Genomic DNA, 25,226 nt, shown 5'->3' on the forward strand with positions numbered 1-25,226 from the left:
CCTTATGATATCCAGTGGAACAACCACTTTACAATAGTGCATCTAAATCTTTTAAGGGGGGGGGGGTTAGAAGGATTACTTTATCCTATCCTAGGTATTCTTTAAATAGGTGGGGTTTCAGGTGTCTCCGGAAGGTGGTGATTGACTCCGCTGTCCTGGCGTCGTGAGGGAGCATGTTCCACCATTGGGGTGCCAGAGCAGCGAACAGTTTTGACTGGGCTGAGCGGGAACTGTGCTTCCTCAGAGGTAGGGGGGCCAGCAGGCCAGAGGTGGATGAACGCAGTGCCCTTGTTTGGGTGTAGGGCCTGATCAGAGCCTGAAGGTATGGAGGTGCCGTTCCCTTCACAGCTCCGTAGGCAATCACCATGGTCTTGTAGCGGATGCGAGCTTCAACTGGAAGCCAGTGGAGAGAGCGGAGGAGCGGGGTGACGTGAGAGAACTTGGGAAGGTTAAACACCAGACGGGCTGCGGCGTTCTGGATGAGTTGTAGGGGTTTAATGGCACAGGCAAGGAGCCCAGCCAACAGCGAGTTGCAGTAATCCAGACGGGAGATGACAAGTGCCTGGATTAGGACCTGCGCCGCTTCCTGTGTGAGGCAGGGTCGTACTCTGCGAATGTTGTAGAGCATGAACCTACAGGATCGGGTCACTGCCTTGATGTTAGTGGAGAACGACAGGGTGTTGTCCAGGATCACGCCAAGGTTCTTAGCACTCTGGGAGGAGGGGACAAGGGAGTTGTCAACCGTGATGGCGAGATCATGGAACGGGCAGTCCTTCCCCGGGAGGAAGAGCAGCTCCGTCTTGCCGAGGTTCAGCTTGAGCTGGTGATCCGTCATCCACACTGATATGTCTGACAGACATGCAGAGATGCGATTCGCCGCCTGGTTATCAGAAGGGGGAAAGGAGAAGATTAATTGTGTGTCGTCTGCATAGCAATGATAGGAGAGACCATGTGAGGATATGACAGAGCCAAGTGACTTGGTGTATAGCGAGAATAGGAGAGGGCCTAGAACAGAGCCCTGGGGGACACCAGTGGTGAGAGTGCATGGTGCGGAGACAGATTCTCGCCACGCCACCTGGTAGGAGCGACCTGTCAGGTAGGATGATTATGAATGATGAATAAGCTAAACCATGCAAATATAACTTGTCTGTATATAAGAGATCTACAGGGACTGCCCCAATAGAGCTCCTGATCGACATGTGTACTTGGTGCATTGAGTTGGTTGGAACCACTCCAGTGCGCTGATAATAAACAATGATTAATTTAAGATTTACTTTAAAAAAAAAATATATATATATATATATATATATATTCACCTTTATTTAACCAGGTAAGCTAGTTGAGAACAAGTTCTCATTTACAACTGCGTCATGGCCAAGATAAAGCAAAGCAGTGCGACACAAACAACAACACAGAGTTACACATGGAATAAACAAGCGTACAGTCAATAACACAATAGAAAAAAGAAAGTCTATATACAGTGTGTGCAAATGGACACTTCAAGTGTCCCTCTGTAGAATTTCCACGACAGTGACATTGCTTTAAGACTTCTGCCAGTGGTCCTCCCAACACCAGTCTACAAGATAGGCTGGAAGACATTGGCATAGGGAAATTGATGGGATAATTATGGCATTATGGCATTTTGTAAACCTTGAGTGAAAGGAACAGCATTCCAAAATCTGTTGCGCATTTTCCCACTGGAGATGTTTCCAGCAAACTGACTTTTGCGGTGAAAAGGCTGTGCTTGATGACGTAGTGTACATAAAAATAAATTGCCGTTAAATTCCCATGTACCGAATAAAAAAAATCAAGTTAAATGGGTTTCCATCATATTTTCAACTCTACTGATGGTTTTGTCACAAACTGTTGCATTATATAGCAAATGTGCCCACTCTGGTCTTGGCACGTGCGCTCTAGTCAACAGCTCGCACATACAGTTGTGGTAGGCAATCTATATTATGAGATTATTACGGAAAAGAGCGATATTTACATTGTGAAACGGCCGCCAAGCATCGATCATCATGTCACCAGAATTAGACCGTGAATATTTATTGGAAAGGAGCATCGATCATCATGTCACCAGAATTAGACCCTGAATATTTATTGGAAAGGAGCATCAATCTCATCACCTTGCACTTTCACAGTCCTGTCAAGTTTATCATAACTTATTTCATCTGTAGCTAATAAACTGCTGAGTTTCCACCGCCATTTCTCGCATAATTCATTTTAACTACACAAAAAGATCCCACCATGTCAAACGAACAAATCGTCTGTTGGCATTTATAAAATTGCACCAGCATTTCATGTTTCCATCAGCTCTCACTTTTTTCATGCATCAGGTAATTCATCCGCATGAAATGGTTAGATGGAAACATGGTTAGTGTTGTGTAAATGAACCTATGAACTCCAGCCACAAATGAATGGAAGATGTAGGCATAAAACAGGGATTGGGTGTTGATTGATGTAAATGGCTATAAAATATACAAAATACAATGTGTGATGGCATTGTCAGTGTGCCTCCATGATTTGCACAAGTCCTCATATTCTAAAATCAAATGATTTCACCAACAGGTTGGGACCAACATGGTTGATTAACTGCACCAGGCGGAGGTGACCAGACCCAACCCATTTGTGTTGTCTCTTGGGGACTGCTCACAGGTGTTTACGGTCATTAGTGGACCGGCATTGGAGCAAGGTACACTGCTTGTGGCACTGGATGTGTGCTTCAAGTCCTATTATGTGCTTGATAACAACTTTCCCACTGTGCCCCAGCATGGGAACTCCTTCAGACCACAGTGTATCGGCTACCAGGAACAGAATAGCTCACAGTACGTCGGTTGCGCGAATGTCTTTTTTCCACTGAACAATAGTGGATACTTTTCTGCTCTTGTATGTAGTGTGAGAAGTGACAGGAGGAAGCACAGCCCTCCGGCTGATGTGTTCCTGTGAATGAGTAGATCAATGGCTGGATGAGCCGTAAGTGTCTCGTTCCAATGCTGATATGCTCTTAAGGCACTATTTATTTGCCTTTAGTTCAACTACTGAAGTGCGTTCTGGTACACTTTCATTCTATCACAATTTATTTTAAATACAAATGTTACATTGGGGATTGTGAAAAGTGCTTTATGAATGAAATACAGTTATTAAGTAATGAGTTATTAGTCCATGTCCTTAGTAGTGACCTTCAAATGTTTATTTTACACTTGTTCTGTGTAACAATAGTTTTACCTCGACACAAATGTAGACCATTATTGTATGGCAAAACAGCATGGTGTGTGTGTGTGCCGTCACCTAAGATAGCTGTAGTGTGTCAGTGAATGTGAATATCCATTGATTAGCTCTGGCACTGTCTGATAGACAGATCTGTGTTAATACCACTTAAGACAGACAGTGTCATGCTTTGTTTTTCTGAGATTGCAATCGGAGTGTTCACTGCAATTTCAACTGAGGCTTTAGTCTGATGTTTGGACTTGTCGGTTCATGAAATAATAAAAACTAATTCTAATAAACAATCCTATCTTATGTAGTCTTATCTTGTGGATTAATACATATTTAGACAATAGGGCTTTGTTTCAATGTGCTATTTACAAATATATTATTGTACATTTTCTGACATGATGTATGTTCTGAAATGCAGGGAATAGAAATGAATTATTTGAAATTCAACATTGTATCTTGAGTGTATGTGTAGGACAGGGAGGGGGTGGGATGGTAGAGAAGGCTAAAATATGCATGCAAAATTGAAATTAGAATGACCTCTGGGTCAATCCCCCTACCCAATGTGCTGGGTTTGTCACAATCCAACACACTGGGTTGTTTTAACCCAGCAATATAGTCTAATTTACCCAGCAGTAGGGTCAAATGCTCAACCCAAGGTGTTGGGTTAGAAGCACAACCCAAGCAATGCTGTGTTTGCCCAATATTGACCGAGTGCTGGGTTGTCAAAATTACCACACATTTTTGCACTCTGTCAATTAGGTTAGTATTGTGGAGTAACTGCACTGCTGTTGATCCATCCTCGGTGTTCTACTATCACAGCCATTAAACTCTGTAACCGTTTTAAAGTCACCATTGGACTCGGTGAAATCCCTGAGCGGTATCCATCCTCACCGGCAACTGAGTTAGGAAGGACAACTGTATATTTTGTAGTGACTGGGTGTATTGATACACCATCGAAAGTAATTAATAACTTCACCATGCTCAAAAGGATATTCAATATATTTTCATTTTTTTAACCCATCTACCAATAGGTGCCCTTCTTTGTGAGGCATTGGAAAACCTCCCTGGTCTTTGTGGTTGAATCTGTGTTTGAAATGCACTGCTCCACTGAGAGACCTTACAGATAATTGTATGTGTGAGCTACAGAGATGAGGTAGTCATTTAAAAATCTTGTTAAACACTATTATTGCCCACAGAGTGAGTCCATGCAACTTATGTGACTTGTTAAGCAAATTGTTAGTCCTAAACTTATTGAGGCTTGCCATAACAAAGGGATTGAATACTTATTGACTCAAGACATTTCAGCTTTAAATTTATGAATTTATAAACATGTTCAAAAAAATATCATTCCACTTTGACATTATTGGTTATTGTGTGTAGATCAGTGACACAAAATCAAAATGTAATCCATTTTAAATTCAGGCTGTAGCACAACATGTGGAGAAAGTCAAAGGGTGTGAATCATTTCTGAAGGCACTGTAGGTAGGGGTAAATTGGCTAGGCAAAAGGATAGATAATAGACAGACGCAGCAGCGTATGTGGTGAGTGTGAAAGTGTGTGTGTGAGCGTGTGTGTGGCGTCAGTATGCATGTGTATGCATGTTACGTGTGTGTGGGAGTATGTAGTGTGTGCGTGTGTGTTGGGGTGTCAGTGTAAATAGGTGTGAGTGTGTGGGTAGAGTCCAGTGTGTGCGCATAGAGTCAGTGCAAGAGAGTTAGTGCAAAACAAAAGGCTCAATCCAGTTAGTCTGGGTAGCCATTTGATTAGCTATTTAGCACTATTGCTTAGCAATCTTAAGGCTTATGGGGTAGAAGTTGTTCAGGGTCATTTTGGTTCCAGACTTGGTACATTTGTATGGCTTGCCATGAAGTAGCAGAGGACAGTCTTGGGTGGCTGGAGTCTTTGAAAATGTTTTGGGACTTCCTCTGAGCTCTGACACCGCCTGGTATAGAAGTCCAGGATGGCAGGGAGCTCGGGCCCAGTGATGTAGTGGGCCGTACTCACCACTCTCTGTCGAGCGTTGCAGTCGGTTGCCTTGCAGTTGCCGTACCAAGTGGTGATGCAGCCAGTCAAGATGCTCTCAATGGTGCATCTGTAGAACTTTTTGAGGAGGGCGCTTGCCAAATCTTTTCAGCCTCCTGGTACACTCACTCACCCATTCTGTCTACTGGGTTCTGTTCAATAGGGCACCCAACATTTTAAAACGTTTTGCAACGGAAAAAGGAAATGAGCATTTGCAATAGAGCAATGTTTTGTTTATCACGCTAACGCTGATGTCGAGACCTTGACAAACTTAAGTGACGAACATGAAAATACTAGAGACTGATAGTTATAGCTATGTTCAACAAGTACTCTGTGTGTACCAAACATTAGCAACACCTTCCTAATATTTTACTTTGCCTCGCTGGCTTGCTATCTTTCTTGGTAATCAATCCTCAGATGACATCTGCGATGTTGTAGACGATAACTATCTGATTACGTGTTTGTTAACTTGCATGAGCTGCACTTGAAGCTGCACGTGATCGTGTCCACTGCTAGGTAAACAACGAGATTTCTGATAACGAACTGCGTGCTCAACTTTTCCTGATGCGGCCGGGAAACGATTGCGTGTAGCCACCTCCCCGTTTCAGTCCGCTTTCTCCCGTTTGGTGGCAAATGAACAAGGCCCTGTATTGTTTTTGCTGTTTTTCCTGTTCCATTATGCGGTAGCAGCATAATCCCCTGCTTGTGTAATTCCCCTTTTAAAATGCCTTCTGGTGTTTCCCCAAAATGGACTAACCTGCGTGACTCGCCACCAAAGGAGGGTGAGCAGGGAGGGTGGGCTGGAGAGCAGGCTACGGCTTCTCACCGCCACACGTCCCAGGCCCTGGCACTCACCCCTTAAATCAAGTATCCCAACACTACAGCCTCTACTGTACCTCATTTCCTCCAGCCCTGTCTCTCTCACAGACACACACATACATATATATACACACACACATATACCTACAGTGCCTTCGGAAAGTATTCAGACACCTTGACTTTTTCCACATTTTGTTACGTTAAAGCCTTATTCTGAAATTGATTTAAAAAAATAAAACATCTCAGCAATATACACACAATCCCCATAATGACAAAGCAAAAACAGATTTGTAGAAATGTTTGCAAATGCATTAAAATGAATAAACAGAAATACCTTATTTACGTAACTATTCACACCCTTTGCTATGAGACTCGAAATTGAGCTTAGGTGCATCCTATTTCCAATGATCACCCTTGAGATGTTTCTCCAACTTGATTGGAGTCCACCTGTGGTAATTTCAACTGATTGGACATGATTTGGAAAGGCACACACCTGTCTATAGAAGGTTCAACAGTTGACAGTGTATGTCAGAGCAAAGACCAAGCCATGAGGTTGAAGGAATTGTCCGTAGAGCTCAAGGACAGGATTGTGTCGAGGAACAGATCTGGAAAAGATCTGGAAAAGGGTACCAAAAAATGTTTGCAGCAGTGAAGCTCCCCAAGAACACAGTGGCCTCCATCATTCTTAAATGGAAGAGGTTTGGAACCACCAAGACTCTTTCTAGAGCTGGCCGCCCGGCCAAACTGAACAATCAGGGGAGAAGGGCCTTGGTCTGGGAGGTGACCAAGAACCCGATGGTGACTCTGACAGAGCTCTAGAGTTTCTCTGTGGAGATGGAAGAACTTTCCAGATGGAGAACCATCTCTGCAGCACTCCACCAATCAGGCCTTTCTGGTAGAGTGGCCAGACAGAAGCCACTCCTCAGTAAAAGGCACATCACAACCCATTTGCGCACTTAAAGACTCCCAGACCGGAGGCCTTCCGGGTGGCGCAGTGGTCTAAGGCACTGCATCGCAGTGCTAGCTGTGCCACCAGAGATTCTGGGTTTGAGCCCAGGCTCTGTCGCAGCCAGCCGCGACTGGGAGGCCCATAGGACAGCGCACAATTGGCCCAGCGTCGTCCGGGTTAGGGAGGGTTTGGCCGGCAGGGATATCCTTGTCTCATCGCGCACTAGCAACTCCTGTGGCGGGCTGTGCAAGCTGACCAGGTCGCCAGGTGTATGGTGTTTCCTCTGACACATTGGTGTGGCTGGCTTCTGGGTTGGATGTGCATTGTGTCAAGAAGCAGTGCGGCTTGGTTGGGTTGTGTTTCGTAGGACGCATGGCTCTCGACCTTTGCCTCTCCCGAGTCCGTACAGGAGTTGCAGTGATGAGACAAGACTGTAACTACTACCAATTGCATACCACGAAATTGGGGAGAAAAAAGGGGTAAAAAATTAAAATAAACTCTCAGACCATGAGAAACCTGATGCTCTGGTCTGATGAAACCAAGATTGAACTCTTTGGCCTGTTCAGGAGTCTTACGGCTTGGGGGTAGTAGCTGTTAAGAAGCCTCTTGGACCTAGACTTGGCACTCCGATACTGCTTGCTGTGCGGTAGAAGAGAGAACAGTCTATGACTAGGGTGGCTGGAGTCTGTGACACCGCCTGGTGGGTGGCAGGAAGCTGGGCCGTACGCACTACCCTCTGTAGTGCCTTGCAGTCGGAGGCCGAGCAGTTGCCATACCAGGCAGTGATGCAACCAGTCAGGATGCTCTCGATGGTGCAACTGTAGAACTTTTTGAGGATCTGAGGACCCATGGAAAATCTTTTCAGTCCTCTGAGGGGGAATAGGCTTTGTCGTGACCGCTTCACAACTGTCTTGGTGTGTTTGGACCATGATAGTTTGTTGGTGATGTGGACAACAAGGAACTTGAAGCTCTCAACTTGCAATTAACAAATATGCCTTGTTAAAAGTTAATTTGTGGAATATCAAATCAAATGAATTTCTTTCCTTAATGCGTTTGAGCCAATCAGCTGTGTTGTGACTAGGATTAATGTCAGTAATTGTGAAAATCTGAGTTTAAATGTATTTGGCTAAGGTGTATGTAAACTTCCGACTTCAACTGTATATACTGTATTCTATACTATCTACTGTAGCTCAGTCTATGCCGCTCTGACATTGCTCGTCCATATATATAAATATTCTTAATTCCATTCCTTTACTTAGATTTGTGTGTATTAGGTATATGTTGTGACATTGTTAGATATTACTTGCTAGATATAGCTGCACTGTCGGAATTAAAAGCACAAGCATTTCGCTACACCCGCAATAACATCTGCTAAACACATGTATGTGACAAATAAAATGTAATTTGAGATTTTTGGTTCCAACCGCCGAGTCTTTGTGATACGCAGCGGAGGTGAACAGATGATCTCCGCATGTGTGGTTCCCACAGTGAAGCATGGATCAGGAGGTGTGATGGTGCTTTGCTGGTGACACTGTCTGTGATTTATTTAGAATTCACAGCATACTTAACCAGCATGGCTACCACAGCATTCTGCAGCAATATTGGGACAATCACTTGTTTTTCAACAGGACAATGACCCAAAACACACCTCTAGCATAGTTGACCAAGAACGAGAGTGATGGAGTGCTGCATCAGATGACCTGGCCTCCACAATCAACCGACCTCAACCCAATTGAGATGGTTTGGTATGAGTTGGACCGCAGAGTGAATGAAAAGCTGCCAACAAGTGCTCAGTATATGTGGGAATTTCATGAGGTGAATACCTCATGAAGCTGGTTGAGAAAATGCCAAGATTGTGCAAAGCTGTCATCAAGGCAAAGGGTGGCTACTTTGAACAATCTAAAATAAAAATATATATTTTGATTTATTTCAGAGTTTTGATGTCTTCACTATTATTCTACAATGTAGAAAATAGTAAAAATAAAGAAGAACCCCTTCAATGTGTAGGTGTACTAAAACTTTTGACCGGTAGTGTGTATATATACACACAAACAAACACAAACGCAGACACAGCCGTATCATGGCTGCCAGCGCCATAACGTTTCAATTTTGGGGGCAGTGTGACTCACCTTCTCCTCTCACGCCACCCCTGCTCGCCCCATGCCATAAACACGCAACATACGCACACCTCTCCCCCTCCACATCCCTCCCTCCCTTGTTCCTTCTTCCAGATTAGTGTGATGCAGTATCTAAAACCACTGTAATCAAAAAAGGGGATTATTACATACTAGAAACTAAGCCATAATAAAACCTTTGCTTTATTTTTCAGTTCTACTTTGCTTTTTAGCATTCAAATATTTTTTATATATATAAAAAAAACATTCCAGATACAAAATTATACGAACAACAACTTGCAGAGACGCACACAAACAATGACTTCATCTCGTCTGCCTAGACCTGCATGTTCACACCCCCACCCCTAGTGCCTGCATTATTGTTTGCCACTTGGCCTTAAATTGTACCAATTCGTTTTTCTCGGTAGCCCATGCTTTTTCGATATTTCAATAATAAATCATTAGATTGTGTGCTTTTAGTGTATTGATGCTTTTAGTGTACGTTTTTTCAAGATGAGTGACGAGAAGAGAAGCGTCCAACCCATTGGGTATCTCACTACACTCCCATATTGTAAGGGTCTATGTGTAGCTGATGCAGAGGAGTTAGGCGCAGGACAGCAGAGATGAGTAAATAAAAGTAACTTTACTCAAAGTCATCAAAATAACAGAGAATTACCAAGCCCACAATACGGACCACAATACAACAAACAATCACTCACAAAAACCCATGAGGGAACATATGGTTAAATAATGAAACAGTAATCGTGGGATTGAAATCAGGTGTGTAAAACAAAGACAAAACAAATGGAAAAATTAAAAGTGGATCGGCGGTGGCTAGAAGGCCGGTGATGTCGACTGCCGAACGCCGCCCGAACAAGGAGAGGGACCGACTTCGGCGGAAGTTGTGACACATATGCCATGTCTTGAAATATGCAGACTGAGGTTTACATTGTAATACTTCTAACAGCCAACTTTCTAGCTCCGCCCATAACTTTTGGACATTATAACATTTCCAGAAAGCACGGATTATTGAGTCATTATTGGTTTTTTACTTAAGCAGTGTCAAGTCTGCAGCTTTAAATTAGCATTGGGGGCCTGAAAGAAATTAAATTGTTTAAAAGACCCGCAGCATTTGAGTAAGTGCCTGTAACAAAGTACAAGTGAAAAACAAATTGTTCCCTCGCCAATTTGGATCACGTCACCTTGTAAGGGCTAATAAAACATGAGCTTTGCAATAAAACAGTACTGCTTTCAAATTAAGCAGAACTACAGTTACAGCAGTACTACAGTTTGCATTCATCATTGGGACAGTCAAAGGAGAAATTAAATCTCTAAAACACACGTTTTAATTAGATCAGAGTGAGGGTTAATGACTCAAGTGAGTGACGGGTCAAAAAAGAAAAAGAAGAATACGGAAGCATTCCAGTCCATATAATGATTCTTTGAATGAAGTAAAATAGCATTATATATTGTTTTTTATTTGATCTCTGTGCTTCATAGTCTAGTGTACCAGCAACGTAATTTGTAGCTTTATTTATAGAAAAAAAGGTATTTCTAAGAACGTAATATTGCTGAACGGACAATAAACCTAATTTACGACAACGGTCATCATTAAGCGTCATCCAGCTCTGATCAACATTAGCACCTCTGGTGAACCCAGAAGTACTGAGCGAAGAGATAATGATGAGGAGGAGAGAGAAGACCAAATCAGGCGGAAGATAATCTATGCATCTCACAAACACTGGCCTAATTACGCACAGCTTTAGCTGGGGCACATACTCAGGATACAAAAAAGCCTAGGATAATAATAATTCTCATCCATCTATATAAACTACCCTGGTGCCATCCCCAGCCCATATCTCCATGCTCTGCCCCAGATGGCCGAGGCTGAGGGGGAGCGCTTGTGGAGACTCTAGGATGTCAGGTGGGCGTCTTGGTCACACTGAGCCTATTCCTGGAAACAAAACTGTGCTCTCATATGAGCAGAGCATGTAAAATAGCCAGGATCTTAGATTATAAAACATATTGTTTGCCAGGAGAAGGGTAGAACAAAAGGAATGGGGGGGGGAGAGGAGAGGAGGAAAGAGTGGGGCAGTCTGCCTGCAGTGGGCAAGAAGACGTAAACAAACAAAAAATAAGGTAATCCCCCTCTGGATTAGAAGTAGTAAAATTTTCAGCACATAATCTTGTCAACTGGCACTCATCTCAAAAGGACCCTATTGCATTTAAATTAGTTAATGCTCTAAATGTTCAAAGTGCTTGACAATACAAATCCAATATACTTTGAGAGTAATATAAAAATATAAATATAAATATAAATAAATTACTCATCCTCAAATTATAGATAGGGAAACACTTGTAGTGTTAAAGTGTTGAAAATGTGTTAGTGTTAAAAATAAGTGTTAACTCATATTCCAATCATGGAGGCCTAGATTGAAGTAAACACTTCAACACTTAACACTGACAAAACTTCCTCTTATAAAGACGACGCTTCAACCCTCAACACTTTCAGTGAGGCCCCCAAAGGATTCTGCTAGCTGTGGCTGGTAATGAGAAACAGACACTCAATCTCCATTGGGCCAAATGTGTCACAATGAAACTATTAATAGCCGGCAACACAACCTTCCAAAGTGTCTGTTACCTTGTGTCACCCTCAGAGTATTTAAAGATGCAAAGTCCCCTGTTTTAGGGATCTGCGTTGTTCTGGTACTGGTTCCGACTGACATTTTCGCTTATAAATTAATCTGTAGACACCATAGATGGAAATGGCTTGCTGGAGCGTTAGCCATGATTCTCACGGACCCAGGAGTATGCCTCTTCTGCCTTTGTGAAGCAGGATGTGAAATCTGACACCATTTGAAGCTGGGGTGTCCCTCCTACCATTTCATTCACTCTTCCGACTGTTCATCAACTACTGGCTGAACCCTACGTCACAGCCACTAACATCGTAGCGCAGCAGGAGAGCGTGATTTCGTTGCTGTAACACATTCAGGGGTTAAAGTCAGGGGGTACGGTTCAGTACGGCGTCCCGGTAAAATAAATAGTGGGTGTACGCTGTACCAGTAAAACGTGAGCCTGTCACAATTAATACAACACCATTATTTAACATTACGGCGTGTCAGCAGGGATCCTCAACTAGATTCAGACGCAGGCTGTTTTTATCGTGATCCTATGGTCCGGGGGCCGGAACATAATTACAAATCATTTGTAGACTGCAAGAATCACAAATACATAACAGTTTTGACAAAAACATGATCATTTCAAACTTTGCGTACATTTGTATATGATCATGTGTCTCTATTATGCATGGGAATAATTGGGGATAGATTTCCAAAATTAAAATAACTGGTGTTTTTACAATCTTTTATGTCCAATAATGAAAATTCAAAAGAAAATAAAAAATACATCACTTTTTGTTCAGAAAACTTGGGGGGCCAATAATCTGTGCAGAATCACTTGCACCTGCGATGTTGACCAACTTGGGGGGCCAAATAAAACGGTCACAAGTTGGGTAACCCTGATGAATACTACAGCAAAGCCTGCAAAAATACTACATGAATACTATAATATTTATACCATAGTATACTATAGCATTTTTCCATGTGGGTATGTTATCAAAACAAGAACATAAGGCATAAAGGCTTCATAATTCATAAAGATCATGTTAACTGACTAATATTATCTCAGATCAAAACGTAAAAGATCTCCTGAGCCTGTGTTAACCTCAGACCTTATTTTCTGTATTTATCCCAAAACCCCATTCTTTCCCCATTAATTTCCCCCATAGGAATGGCTGAACGAACCAGAGGTAACTCATGTACGTTTTTTAGGACTACAAGCTGACAAGCTCTATATAACAGTAATCAGGGTTCAAATAATAAATACAAAACTATTGCCATGGTCGACAGTAGTTTTCCCCAGTGAAGGGAGCATACCTGGCTCTGTGCAGTTCTTTGACTCGGTCTCGGTCTCATTGTCGTTGTCGGGTTCATGTCCCATGAGCTTCCTTCCCCAATGTTCATGCTTCTCGTGTCCATTTTTTAATGTTATTCCGTACCCTGGAAGAAAAGAGGTATCCTTGCTCATAGAAAATCATAGCCATGTTACATTAAAGAAGTTGAGTAACATCAGTGTTATTAAGTACTTCATTAAAAATACTTTTAAGATACTACTTAAGCAGTTTTTTGGGGGGTATCTGTACTTTACTATTTATATATTTGACAACTTCTACTCCACTACATTCCTAAAAACATTTTTTACTCCCATACATTTTCCTTGACACCCAAAAGTCCTTTTAACATTTTGAATGCTCACGCAGGACAGCAATATGATTGTATTCACGCACCTAGCAATATAACACGTTGTCATCCCTACTGCCTCTGATTGGCGAACTCACTAAACACAAATACTGCATTTTTGTAAATAATGTCTGTGTTCCCTTGGCTGTCTGAAAAATGTAAAAAACAATAACAATGTGCCATCTGGTTTGTTTAATATAAATAATTTGATGTATAGCATTTACTTTTTCCACCACTGTACTTAAGTACATTTCAAACCAGATACTTTAAAAATTTTACTCAAGTATTATTTTACTGGGTGACTTTGAGTCATTTTCTATTAAGGTATCTTTACTTTTACACGCGTATGACAATTGAGTACTTTTTCTCACCACTGAGTATCATTGAACGAGACATAACCAATGTATCTGTGAAAAAGGTGCTGAAAAATACAGATGCATTCATAAATCATGACAATGATTGTAATGTTGATCACTTGAAACGAAATGGATATGCATGGAAATTCTACCTCAAACTAGATTGATAACTAATCGCATTGTAGGATGGAGTAGGCTTCAATAATTAATTTCCCCCATCCTTTCAGGTTTGAATGTTTCAAGTGGGATGAATACAAAATGAGAACTGTTTAATTCCCGATTACTGGATGCAAATCACCCATACACACAGCCAACTTGCGACGCTTCTGGCTTTCCATCATTCATTTCTCGAAGGTTTTCAATGAGATTGCAATGTGCAAAGAACCCAGATTTACAAACTGCCAGTGTTGGACCCCAGTTAGATTATAGGCTCACTGATTTCAACCCCCAACAGAAAAGGATTAGCGACTTAACTGAATGACTGACTAACTAACCTTTCCCTTAGGGTATTGATTTTTGGTCAAGTCACGGTCAAGAACTGAACAGACCAACCAGATTCGAGCCTTGAGTTAAGACATTAAGATGCGTTACGACATCTGAATTCTATAAGAGATAGAAGCCTCAGGATGAAACCATGAAAAGTGTGAGGCAGAACAAGCTAGGTGCTTGAAAACCAAAACTAATTTGCTTCCTTGAAGCAGAAAACAAAGACATTACCCTACGTAATTTTGACATGGACAATTGGGTAATATTTGGTTGAGACGTTGATCAATGAGATGACAACCTATATTCACCTACTCAAAAAGACAGTCAAACTGTAGTTAAATCTCCAATGTGTTGTCACTATGCTTTCAACCATCTAAAAGCACAACCAAATTCCAATGGAAAAACAAAGTCTGATTTTTGGTTTAGTTGTCAACCAAATGTCTATCACTGCATTTCAACCATTTAAAAGCACAGCAAAGTTCAAATGAGAATTCAACATCAGATATTTTGTTTATTTATACAGACTAATGCGATATCACAGGGCTTCATCTAATAGGAGAACCAAATGTGTATTTTTCGATCCTTTATTTAACTAGGCAAATTCTTACTTACAATGATGGCGTACCCCAGCCAAACCCTAACGACCCTGGGGAACTGCGCGCCGCCCAATGGGACTCCCAATCACAGCTGGTTGTGATACAGCCTGGAATCAAACCAGGATCTGTAGTGATGCCTCTAGCCCTGAGATGCAGTGCCTTAGACCACTGCACCACTCGGGAGCCCGAGTGACTTGGATTGCAGTTGAGACTACATTAAAAGTACATGGTGCAAGTGATTCTGCACAGATTATTACAGCAATTGTGAAGATCTCCACAGACCTGCGATGTTGACCTATGCATGCTACTATATATTGAACATGCATGCCTTAGATTATTACATGAGAAGAAATGTATTACAATATTACTTTTGAATGTTACATTGGTTTGTAAAATGGCCTTAACATTAAGCTGTATTTACTGCATTACAAAAGTAATATTGAATTGTGTTTTGATGACAACACAACCAAAAATCAAAATTTAAAAGGATATTCATCTACTGCTTGGATAGTTCCATCCGAGCCACTGGCTTAATCTCATTCTTTAACTTTTATTTTTGGTTGAGTTGGAGACATGAATCCAACATATCATTTGTTAACTTGTCGACAAGTCAAAAGGCTATTTGTTGTATTACAAAAGTGATATTGAATTGTGTTTGGTTGTCAACGCAACCAAATATAAACATTTGAAGGAGATGTATTTTCTGCTTGAATAGTTCCATCTGTGCCACTGATTTATTCTGGCATTAATTCCAGGTTGACTACAAATGAATAATTGATATGTTGGATTCACGTCTCCATCTCAACCAAAAATCTAAGTTATAGAGTAGGACCAAATCAAATCAAACTTTAAATGCGCTTTTAAACAGAAGTTTGATTTTATTTAGTCCTATTCTTTAACTTAGATTTTTGGTTGAGATGGAGATGTGAATCCAACATACACACTGAATATACAAAACATTAAGAACATCTGCTATCCCCATAACATAGACTGATCAGGTGAAATCCTGGGGGAAGCTTTGATCCCTTATTGATGTCACTTGTTAGATCCACTTCAAATCAGAGTAGATGAAGGGGAGGAGACGGGTTAAAGGTTTATTAAACCTTGAGACAATTGAGACATGGATTGTGTATGTGTGCCATTCAGGGGTGAATGGGCAAGACAAAAAATGGAAGTGCCTTTGAACGGGGTATGGTAGAAAGTGCCACACGTTGCGGTTTGTGTCAAGAACTGCAACACTGCTGGGTTTTTCACGCTCAACAGTTTCCTGTGTGTATCAAGAATGGTCCACCATCCAAAGGACATCCAGCCAACTTGATAACTGTGGGAAGCATTGACGTCAACATGGGCCAGCATCCCTGTGGAGCACTTTCAACACCTTGTAGAGTCCATGCCCCGAAGATTTAAGGTTGTTCTGAGGGCAAAGTGTTGATATTTTGTTGTGTTGACAACCAAACACAATTCAATAATATCATTAAATATCATCAAATTTGAAATCAACGAGAGCTTGAAACCCTAGGCCTATTATTGTATCGTCCATTTTTAGTTGAATTCTGGGTTGAATTCAAAACAATTGCTGTTGATGACTTTTCAAAAGCTACAGTATATCGGCCTAAATAGCGTCATTAATGATTGATACAAGTATGGACAAATTTAATTTGCTCTGTTAAACTTATTACCCTTGAGGATGACTTTGATAGTAGCAGTGAATCTATTTAGTTTTTAAGTGGGGATCTCTCAACAATCACTCTCACAATAGCACATTGGTAATGGTCAGTAACAAATATCATAGCCAAGCAGGATTGAGCTTGGTTAAAACCTTGAATGGGAGACCAAAGGGTAGCTGTAGATCAGGGATGGGCAACTTTGATGGGAATGTAATTCTGTGCATTTTGCTGCAATTTTACATATTTTGCAACGGTGCGAAGAGAAAATGTAGCAGTTTTACAGGCAATTTCCTGCAATTCTACACATTTTGCCATAGGGTGGAGACAAATGTTTGCCGTTTTTTTATGTTTTTAACTTAGTAGGAAATAAACTAAATACATTGAAGTTATTCGAAAATGCATTAATTTGCTCAAGTTAATCATAAGACATAAACAAAATGCAAACAAATTCATATTTACATGCAACTTTCTGAAACGGAACAGGAATGCTCCCATTGGTGTGTTGTGCGAGGTGTTTGCATGTGTATGTCTAGTCTTCACCTTGTGTAGCCGTTAGCATCAATGCTAACGATAACTGTCTGCTGGTAGATGGAAAGGCTTTCCCAAAAACCTTCTCAATTAAATGTGAACTACAAAGTAGCCCATGTCTACCTGGCAGAATGATATCATGAATATTTGCATCAGTCCAGTGGCCATTTGTTTAGCAAACTCTGCAATCACATGAGCATTACAGAAACACTGGTCTCTGGCTGGTGCTCATGTACATTAAAGGGTAACTACACCCAAAATTCGACATGTATTTTTTTCCCCAGACCTCAAAGGTGGTCTCCTGATCTGGTTTAAGCATTGTTCTGGATTTAGAACATCCAATTGTTTTGTTTTTCTCAAAATTGTGTCAGCAAAAAACCTGACAATACTGGGAAAACTGAAGCCTGGAAAAAACAAAATGGAATTTTGGAGAAAACAATTCACAGAATCAGGAAAAAAATAAAACAGATTTTATAGGGCCCTATTAGGACTACACTGAGAGAGAGAGAAACAGAGGGCATCATCATCCTGCAACCCAGTCCAATTAGCTGGCGAGTGAGATGAACCAATGACACCCATCAATCTCTGCCAACTTCCTGTGCCACGAACGGCTCCCACACAAACACGGCTCCTCTCCGCCTTCCTGCCCTGACACTGCTGAGACTTCCCAGTGCCATCTCCCTCACCATCACCCCTACAGCATACACACCTGTCAGACCAGGCCTGGCCCTAGCTCTGTAACCACCTGGCATACTCTCAAAAGTACTCTACCTTCCCCATCTTCATCATGGAGACATACCCTGCTCCAATCAAAATGGAGAGTGACAGAGAGACATAACCCTTAAGTAATCCTTCACTCAATTCCCATCCATCTGCCCTTATTCTGTTGGCACTACATTTGTCACAGACAAACAACCCCAGAGTACTCCCATCCATATAAACAGGAGTCAGAAAAGGGACATGGGCATATTACGAATGCCTGGTTCCTATTCTTATGGTGATTTGGGATTGAGAGCAATATGGAGAGCAGTCAGATGCGTTCAGAGGGGATTAGGGAGGGGGGAGAATTAAAGGAGGATAATGGAGGGGAGGTGAGGGGTTATACCTGTATTTCTCTCTGATCAAACACCTGCCTCCAACATCTGCCTCGCCTCACAAAAGGTGATGGTCAAACATGTGACATGTCCAATCATGGTAGGCTCACAGCATGCTCTCTTATCAAATACCCTCTTATGGTGACAATCACAGCACACGGTGCACAGGTCATTCAACCTTGATTAAATGCAAAAAAAAGGCAAGCCATTACTGACCATAAAGCTTTAACTTTGGTCCCCTTAGATCCCGTCTTTTGGAGATAAGAGATTTGCAGCAAGCTTGTCTGTATATCATTCCAGAATAATCTTTTAAGCCTCTTGTTGTTTTTAATGTAATTAATAAAAACTCCAACATATCAGTGCGGTCAGACATGGGCCTACAGTACATAGCATAATGAGGCGATTTATGGTGGGTTTCTGCGCTCAGGGGCCTGAGTGGACGCAGATGGACATGTTCCACTACTGTTGGAACTCTGAACTGGGAAATCTCCTACAACAGTGCGTTCAAGACAACTGGGAACTCTGTCTTTCAACTCGGAATTCCAAGTCAGAAACTCGGACATCTTTCTAGAGCTCAGATTTCCGACATGAAGATCACTGACGTCATGATTTAACCTAGTTTTTTTTGTTTAGTTCCGAGTTGTCTTGAAAGCCCCATAAGGCCCATGTGGTATTATTGTGAAGGGTAATGGCACTCTACAGGACTCCAAATGCTTCCAATTACCCTAGGCCACACCCCTTCCGACCACACCTGTTCCCACTCTCTTAATCACCTCTCCTCTACATTTTTCACTCTCCAGTTCCCTTTGTAAGCAGTATGCTTTAGTTTGCTTGGTGATGCCCTATCCTTCTGCCGGCCATTGGCCGTGACTGATAAAGGGCCTTTTCATTTACAGTACCAGTGAAAGGTTTGGACACACCTACTCATTCTATTGTTTTTCTTTATTTTTACTATTTTCTACATTGTAGAATAATAGTGAAGACATCACAACTATGAAATAACACATATGGAATCATGTAGTAACCAAAGAAAAGTGTTAAACAAATCAAAATGTATTTTATATTTGAGATTCTTCAAAATTAGCAACCATTGCCTTGATGACAGATTTGCACAGTCTTGGCATTCTCTCAAACAGCTTCATGAGGTAGTCACCTGTAATGCATTTCAATTAACAGGTGTGCCTTGTTAAAAGCTTATTTGTGGAATTTCTTAACTTCTTAATATGTTTGAGCCAATCAGTTGTGTTTTGACAAGGTATGGGTGGTATACAGAAGATATCCCTATTTGATAAAAGACCAAGTCCATATTATGGCAAGAACAGCTCAAATAATCAAAAATAAACGACAGTCCATCAGTACTTTAATTAAGACATGAAGGTCAGTTAATCCGGGTAAATTTCAAGTACTTTGAAAGTTTCTTCAAGTGCAATCGCAAACACCATCAAGCACTATGATGAAACTGGTTCTCATGAGGACCGCCACAGGAAAGGAAGACCCAGAGTTACCTCTGCTGCAGACGATAAAGTCCTTAGAGTTACCAGTCTCAGAAAGCAGCAATTAACTTCACCTAAGATTGCAGCACAGAGTTCAAGTAACAGACACATCTCAACATCAACTGTTCAGAGGAGTGTGTGAACCAGGCCTTCATGGTTGAATTGCTGTAAAGAAACCACTACTAAAGGACACTAACAAGAAGAGACTTGCTTGGGCCAAGAAACACGAGCAATGGAAATTAGACTGGTGGAAATCTGTTCTTAGGTATGATGAGTCCAAATTTGAGATTTTTGGTTCCAACCGCCATGTCTTTGTGAGACGCAGAGTAGGTGAACGGATGATCTCTGCATATGTGGTTCCCACCGTGAAGCATGGAGGAGGTGGTGTGATGGTGCTTTGCAGGTGATAGTGTCGGTGATTTATTTAGAATTCATGGCACACTTAACCAGCATGTCTATCACAGCATTCTGAAGCAATATGTCATCCCATCTGGTTTGCGCTTAGTGGGATTATCATTTGTTTTTCAACAGGACAATGACCCAAAACACACATTCAGGCTGTGTAAGGGCTATTTAACCAAAAAGAAAAGCGATGGAGTGCTGTATCAGATGACCTGGCCTCCACAATCACCCGACCTCAACCCAAGTGAGATGGTTTGGGATGAGTTGGACCGCAGAGTGAAGGAAAAGCAGCCAACAAGTGCTCAGCATATGTGGGAACTCCTTCAAGACTGTTGGAAAAGCATTCCTCATGAAGCTGGTTGAGAGAAGGCCAAGAGTGTGCAAAGCTGTCAACAAGGCAAAAGGGTGGCTACTTTGAAGAATCTCAAATATAAAATAGATTTTGATTTGTTTAACTCTTTTGAGGTTGGTTACTATATGATTCCATATGTGTTATTTCATAGTTTTGATGTCTTCACTATTATTCTACAATGTAGTAAATAGTAAAAATAAAGAAAAAGCATGGAACGAGTAGGTGTGTCCAAACTTTTGACTGGTACTGTATATATATTTATTCTCTGAGAAAAGTGTTGAATACAATGTATATTATGCTGTTTAGACTTGTCATATCCCTTATATCCATGCTAATGCTCATTTGTTACATTTATCCTGGCAGTCTCCTAAGTTATATGTTAAGCCTATTCCCCATAATCACATGGCACTACTTTGTCATGTCTGCACCATTTATGTTGTCTTCTTAATGTTACCCTTTTATATCTCCATTCCAGGCCCTCACATCCAATCTTTTCTCCAAGGCCTGACAAGACACAATTCCTAACACATTATTCCTATCCAACCTAGAGGCCTTACAATCCCAACACTTAACCTCCATCCAAACCCTCCCCCCATGTGCCTCTGTTCAACTGTATATAATAATTACCCTTAAAACTGGATTTCTCATCTTTCTCTCCTCATTGCATTCTGACCGATGTGCCAAGGTGACAGCAGAAATCCTAAACCAGACAGTCCTTTAAAAAACTCCCAGTCCTTTGTTTAAGTTGTGCTCTCAGAGCTTAGTGTCAATCCTAAACGCTACAGCCTAAAGAAAGGATGACTGACAACCATTGGTCATTTGTAATTGATCTAGGGTGAAATCTCTATTCCTGTCATAACAAAATGTCAGTGACGGTGCTTATCAGTCATACGTTCTGTTCAAAAGCAAACGGACAGGGCTACTTGTCTGATTACATATTCCTAATGTGTTGGCAACTCATCCTGAATGTTCACACGTGCCTGAGGTGATTTATGACAAGTACGTGGGGGCCCATGACCTTTGGTTTTTGGGCATGTCACACACATGGTCAGCCATCAAACTTAAAGAGCGATTGAACACACCGAATTTCAGTCTTGGGTGTGGTTTGATGTGGCAGTTAAAGGTTTGTCTCCCATGAGACACCATATGAACAAAGCCAGTGTAATTTCCCCAAAACAGTCCATGAATATAGAATAACTCCAGAAATGTATGTTTTTGCTGAAATGTAATTTGCACAATTTGACATTAAGGTGTTTGGTGCAGTATTTCTCAAGTTAAATGCATGATGTGTTTATGTATCTGTTGTGCTGATGGGCAGGTCTGCCTCACACTGTTCTGCGGTAGGATTGGATAGAGTCCAATCATTGCAACTGTGTATCCCGTGAGTGGGCAAATGAGCAATGTCCAAATCAACCTACCCCTCAAGTAAGTCATGACTAACTCACAAAACTCTTTTGGACAAGACTGACTTCCTGAACAAAATGATCCTATTTACACTAGTCTATTTTGACACGACAATAAATGTTTCTAATAATCGATGCCACAGGTTAAATTGCCACTGTGTATAGCCTACCATATAGCCCAGGAATGGGCAACTCAGTCGGGGTCTGAACTTACTATTGAGTTAGAATAGTAGAATACAAACAGGTGCACGTTTTGAAATGTGGTTGTGCATCAGCAGATTCTCTTATTTCAGTCACTCAATTAGCCAATGTCAGCTAACATTTTTTAGATTGGTAAATTATTCTAGCCAACTATCTAAACTTGTAGTAATCACGTCCAAATTAACGATCAGGCATGAAGGGCAAGTGTCCAGGGGCCCATAGATTTTGTTCGTAACTTTCTAAGATAATTTTAACTTGACATAAGTCATGGCAAAATGTGTACAATTTCAGGAAATGTTATACAATTGCTAAATGTTCTCGCAGTCCCATGGTAAAATATATACAATTGCAGGAAAGGGGGGCCCAAAAGGAAAGAGCCGGCCCTGTCCAGTGTGCAACGGTGTGTGAAGCCCTGGGCGAGACACGATGATGCCAGCATTACCACAAGCCTACGCTCATTCTCTCTCAAACGCTGAGCGACTGGTGCGCCAGGTTGGTTGCTCTCGCGCCTGGTACAGGCATCTGCCATAGGGTGACAACGCTCAAACCAAATGTTTACCAACCCACACGATAACATATTGTTTAGGTTCTATGACAGCCTACATCCGACGTGATGTATATGGTTGTCGAGGTGTAAGCCACCTTGCACGCTTCTTAACGTGTTGCAGCCGCGCACACTGCGGCATACGGAAAGACCAACGCATAGTCGAACACGATGAAGAAAAATTATAGTGACCCCATATCGCAGAGGTATCCTCACAATTAATATGGGAGTTGTCATGAGAGCGTTGGGTCATAATGCCGAGGCAAACAGCCACTGCGTCGACATTGAGACTAAATGCAGAGTTTCTCAAAACCTCTCGACATTGTTATAAACCATCACTTCACTAAGCATTTTGCGCTGAATAATTATGAGCAATAACCATGCACTTTATCAGTGGTTCCATCTTATCTCAACATGGTTTGATGCAGATGAATATCTGGAAATGCTGGAGGGGGGGGGCACCATAAATGATTCGGACAATGCTGTGCTTGCATGTCCTTGAAAATGTATTTTTATAAGCGTGGTGAAAGACAATTCTCTGTATATAACTAATGGCTAGCTGGTTAGAGGGTGCACTATTACACCGCAGAATTCTCAGCTGTCCTCCCTGCCCCACGTTTCTCAGCAGTTTCCCCGGCTCACACTCACCTGTCTTTGTCAGCAATACTGACATGCTCCATGCCATGCAGAGGACACTGCAGAGAAAACACACTTGCACGAAAAGCATCTCTCTCCTCCTGCGAACTTTGAAAATCTTTGTGATTATGGTCTTTTTCGAGACGCTCTTGTTCTCGTCCTGGTCCATGGCTGCAGCACGGCCAAACGGGGACTTATTGTCCTTGCCTCACTGCGGACGGGAGAGACGGAAGGTATTGCCCGTTTTCGCGGCTTCACACAGAACAGGCTCGGGACGCGGTCCTCATTTCAAGTGGCCGGGGCGCAGATGCGAAGTAGTGGGGCGGTCAGTTTGGATGGGCTACAATGTTGTTCAGCTGTTGGATTGCTAGAACAGCGCGTGAAAATTCCGTGCCTACACAACAGGCAATGAATGACAGGGCGGTCAATTCCGAAGGTCTCCAATCAATTCAGCATTTATCTCGCAAACCCCAGATTCGGACCTTTACGTTTAAGCAAATAAGCTACCATGGCATTTGAAATTAATTGGGGGCTATTCCGGGTTGCCTTCAAGGTAGCCTTCAATGTTCTACTGAATGTACATTTAAAGCATCCTCTTCAGTTAAATGATTCAACTACATATGGCCGCAGAACTGTGCGCACCCGACTGGTTTCAATTAATACTCGGCGGAAGAGCGCAATCGGATTTCATCAAGGTTAGCCTAATTGTTACATTCGGGTAGCAGTCATGTCACATCGTTCGAAAACCTCCCCTTAAATTCGTCGTAGAGCAGAATAATACGCGTGCGGGTGATGAGACTATCGCCAACTCCGTCGCTCCCGGTGCAGTTTTCCTTTATTAAGCTACAGTCTTCGGTCCATTTAAAACACCTCGCCGGATTCCTCCAACTGCAACTTTTCCGAGGGTGTCATGTGCAGACACGTGATAGTTTGCGGCAATGGATAATATTCTTGTCTATAGCTCGGTTACAACTGAACTGAAAACACTGGACCATCCACCTTGAAATCCTGACAGCAGCTCATCGACCACTCTGAACTAGAACTTCTGTTTCTTTGACCCCCCCCCCCCAAAAAAAAACCACCTTTAAAGCATTGCATGCGTATAATCGTATTTGCGTAGTGGCATTAAGCGGTAGCAGTGCTTACAGAAGTTGCACATCTTTAGTAGCCTAGGTCCAGGAAAAAAATGGCCTTTTTTTATGAACACATTTCATGCACTTCTATGTAAATGTGCATGACTGGAGACTTTGGCATAGTATTTTTAATAGCCTACTACACAAATGATTGAAATGACAGGCTACTTTGACAAACTGAGATCAATAAAAACAACCTCCTCTTGAATCCATCAACAGCCTACCGTAGGACCAGGTGTGTGTTGACAATTATTGTACAATATGAGGAGGAAATTATAATCCTAAAAAAGCTTTCCAGTTTCACTGACTCACCCAATGATGTGCTGCTCACTGGCCTTGCCGATGCGCTTGTGCCAAAATACTCTCACTTGAAGACTAAACAATGTTCGCTCAATAGGCCTATCTGGAGGTTGATAAAATAATTTGGTAGCCTACAGCAGACAGATTAGTATTTTCTTTTCAGCAGGAGTCATTTCCTTTCCAACCTGTGTTTTCCCTTCATTGTATTTGAAATATTACGAAAGGCCTGTTTTGTCTGCATGCTGTTCACTGACAGATTTGAGGCGCAATCCCGACTGCAGACTATGCCTTGTTATTGGGAGACAGGCAATCCACAGCAAGGCTATTTTTAAAAGAAGCTATTGATCCTCTGTGGCTAAATTATAGCCCTACACATGGTGCAGTAGGCTATTCCGAATTATTACATTTCTTTCAGACAGCAGTTATTCTATAATTTTGACACATTTATTTCAATTCCTCAGGGGTGCTACAACACCTCCAGCACCTTCCCCCGCTATGATTCTATAAGGAAATAAATTATGAAGCGCTGCTGCGCATAGGCTATCAGCCAACCAAAGCGAATGATGTAAATCGAATGTTAATCACATCTTATGCTGGTGTGGCAGTACTGTTTA

The 25,226-nt window shown here is 41.8% G+C and overlaps 1 protein-coding gene across 1 annotated transcript in view; it reads right to left on the reverse strand.

The window, feature by feature from the left end:
* The window catches only part of LOC106571662 (sodium/potassium/calcium exchanger 4), an 80,911-nt gene extending 56,714 nt beyond the window's left edge, over positions 1 to 24,197 (reverse strand). Inside the window, exons 1-2 of the mRNA XM_014144976.2 lie at positions 23,192 to 24,197; positions 13,059 to 13,181 (exon numbers count right to left, since the gene is read on the reverse strand). Of these exons, the coding sequence (XP_014000451.1) occupies positions 13,059 to 13,181; positions 23,192 to 23,348 (280 nt within the window). The 5' untranslated portion in view covers positions 23,349 to 24,197. The remainder of the gene's footprint in view (positions 1 to 13,058; positions 13,182 to 23,191) is intronic.
* Positions 24,198 to 25,226: the final 1,029 nt, after the last annotated feature.

This window comes from Salmo salar, chromosome ssa15 (genome assembly GCF_905237065.1).
Source record: "Salmo salar chromosome ssa15, Ssal_v3.1, whole genome shotgun sequence".
Taxonomy (NCBI): Eukaryota; Metazoa; Chordata; class Actinopteri; order Salmoniformes; family Salmonidae; genus Salmo; species Salmo salar.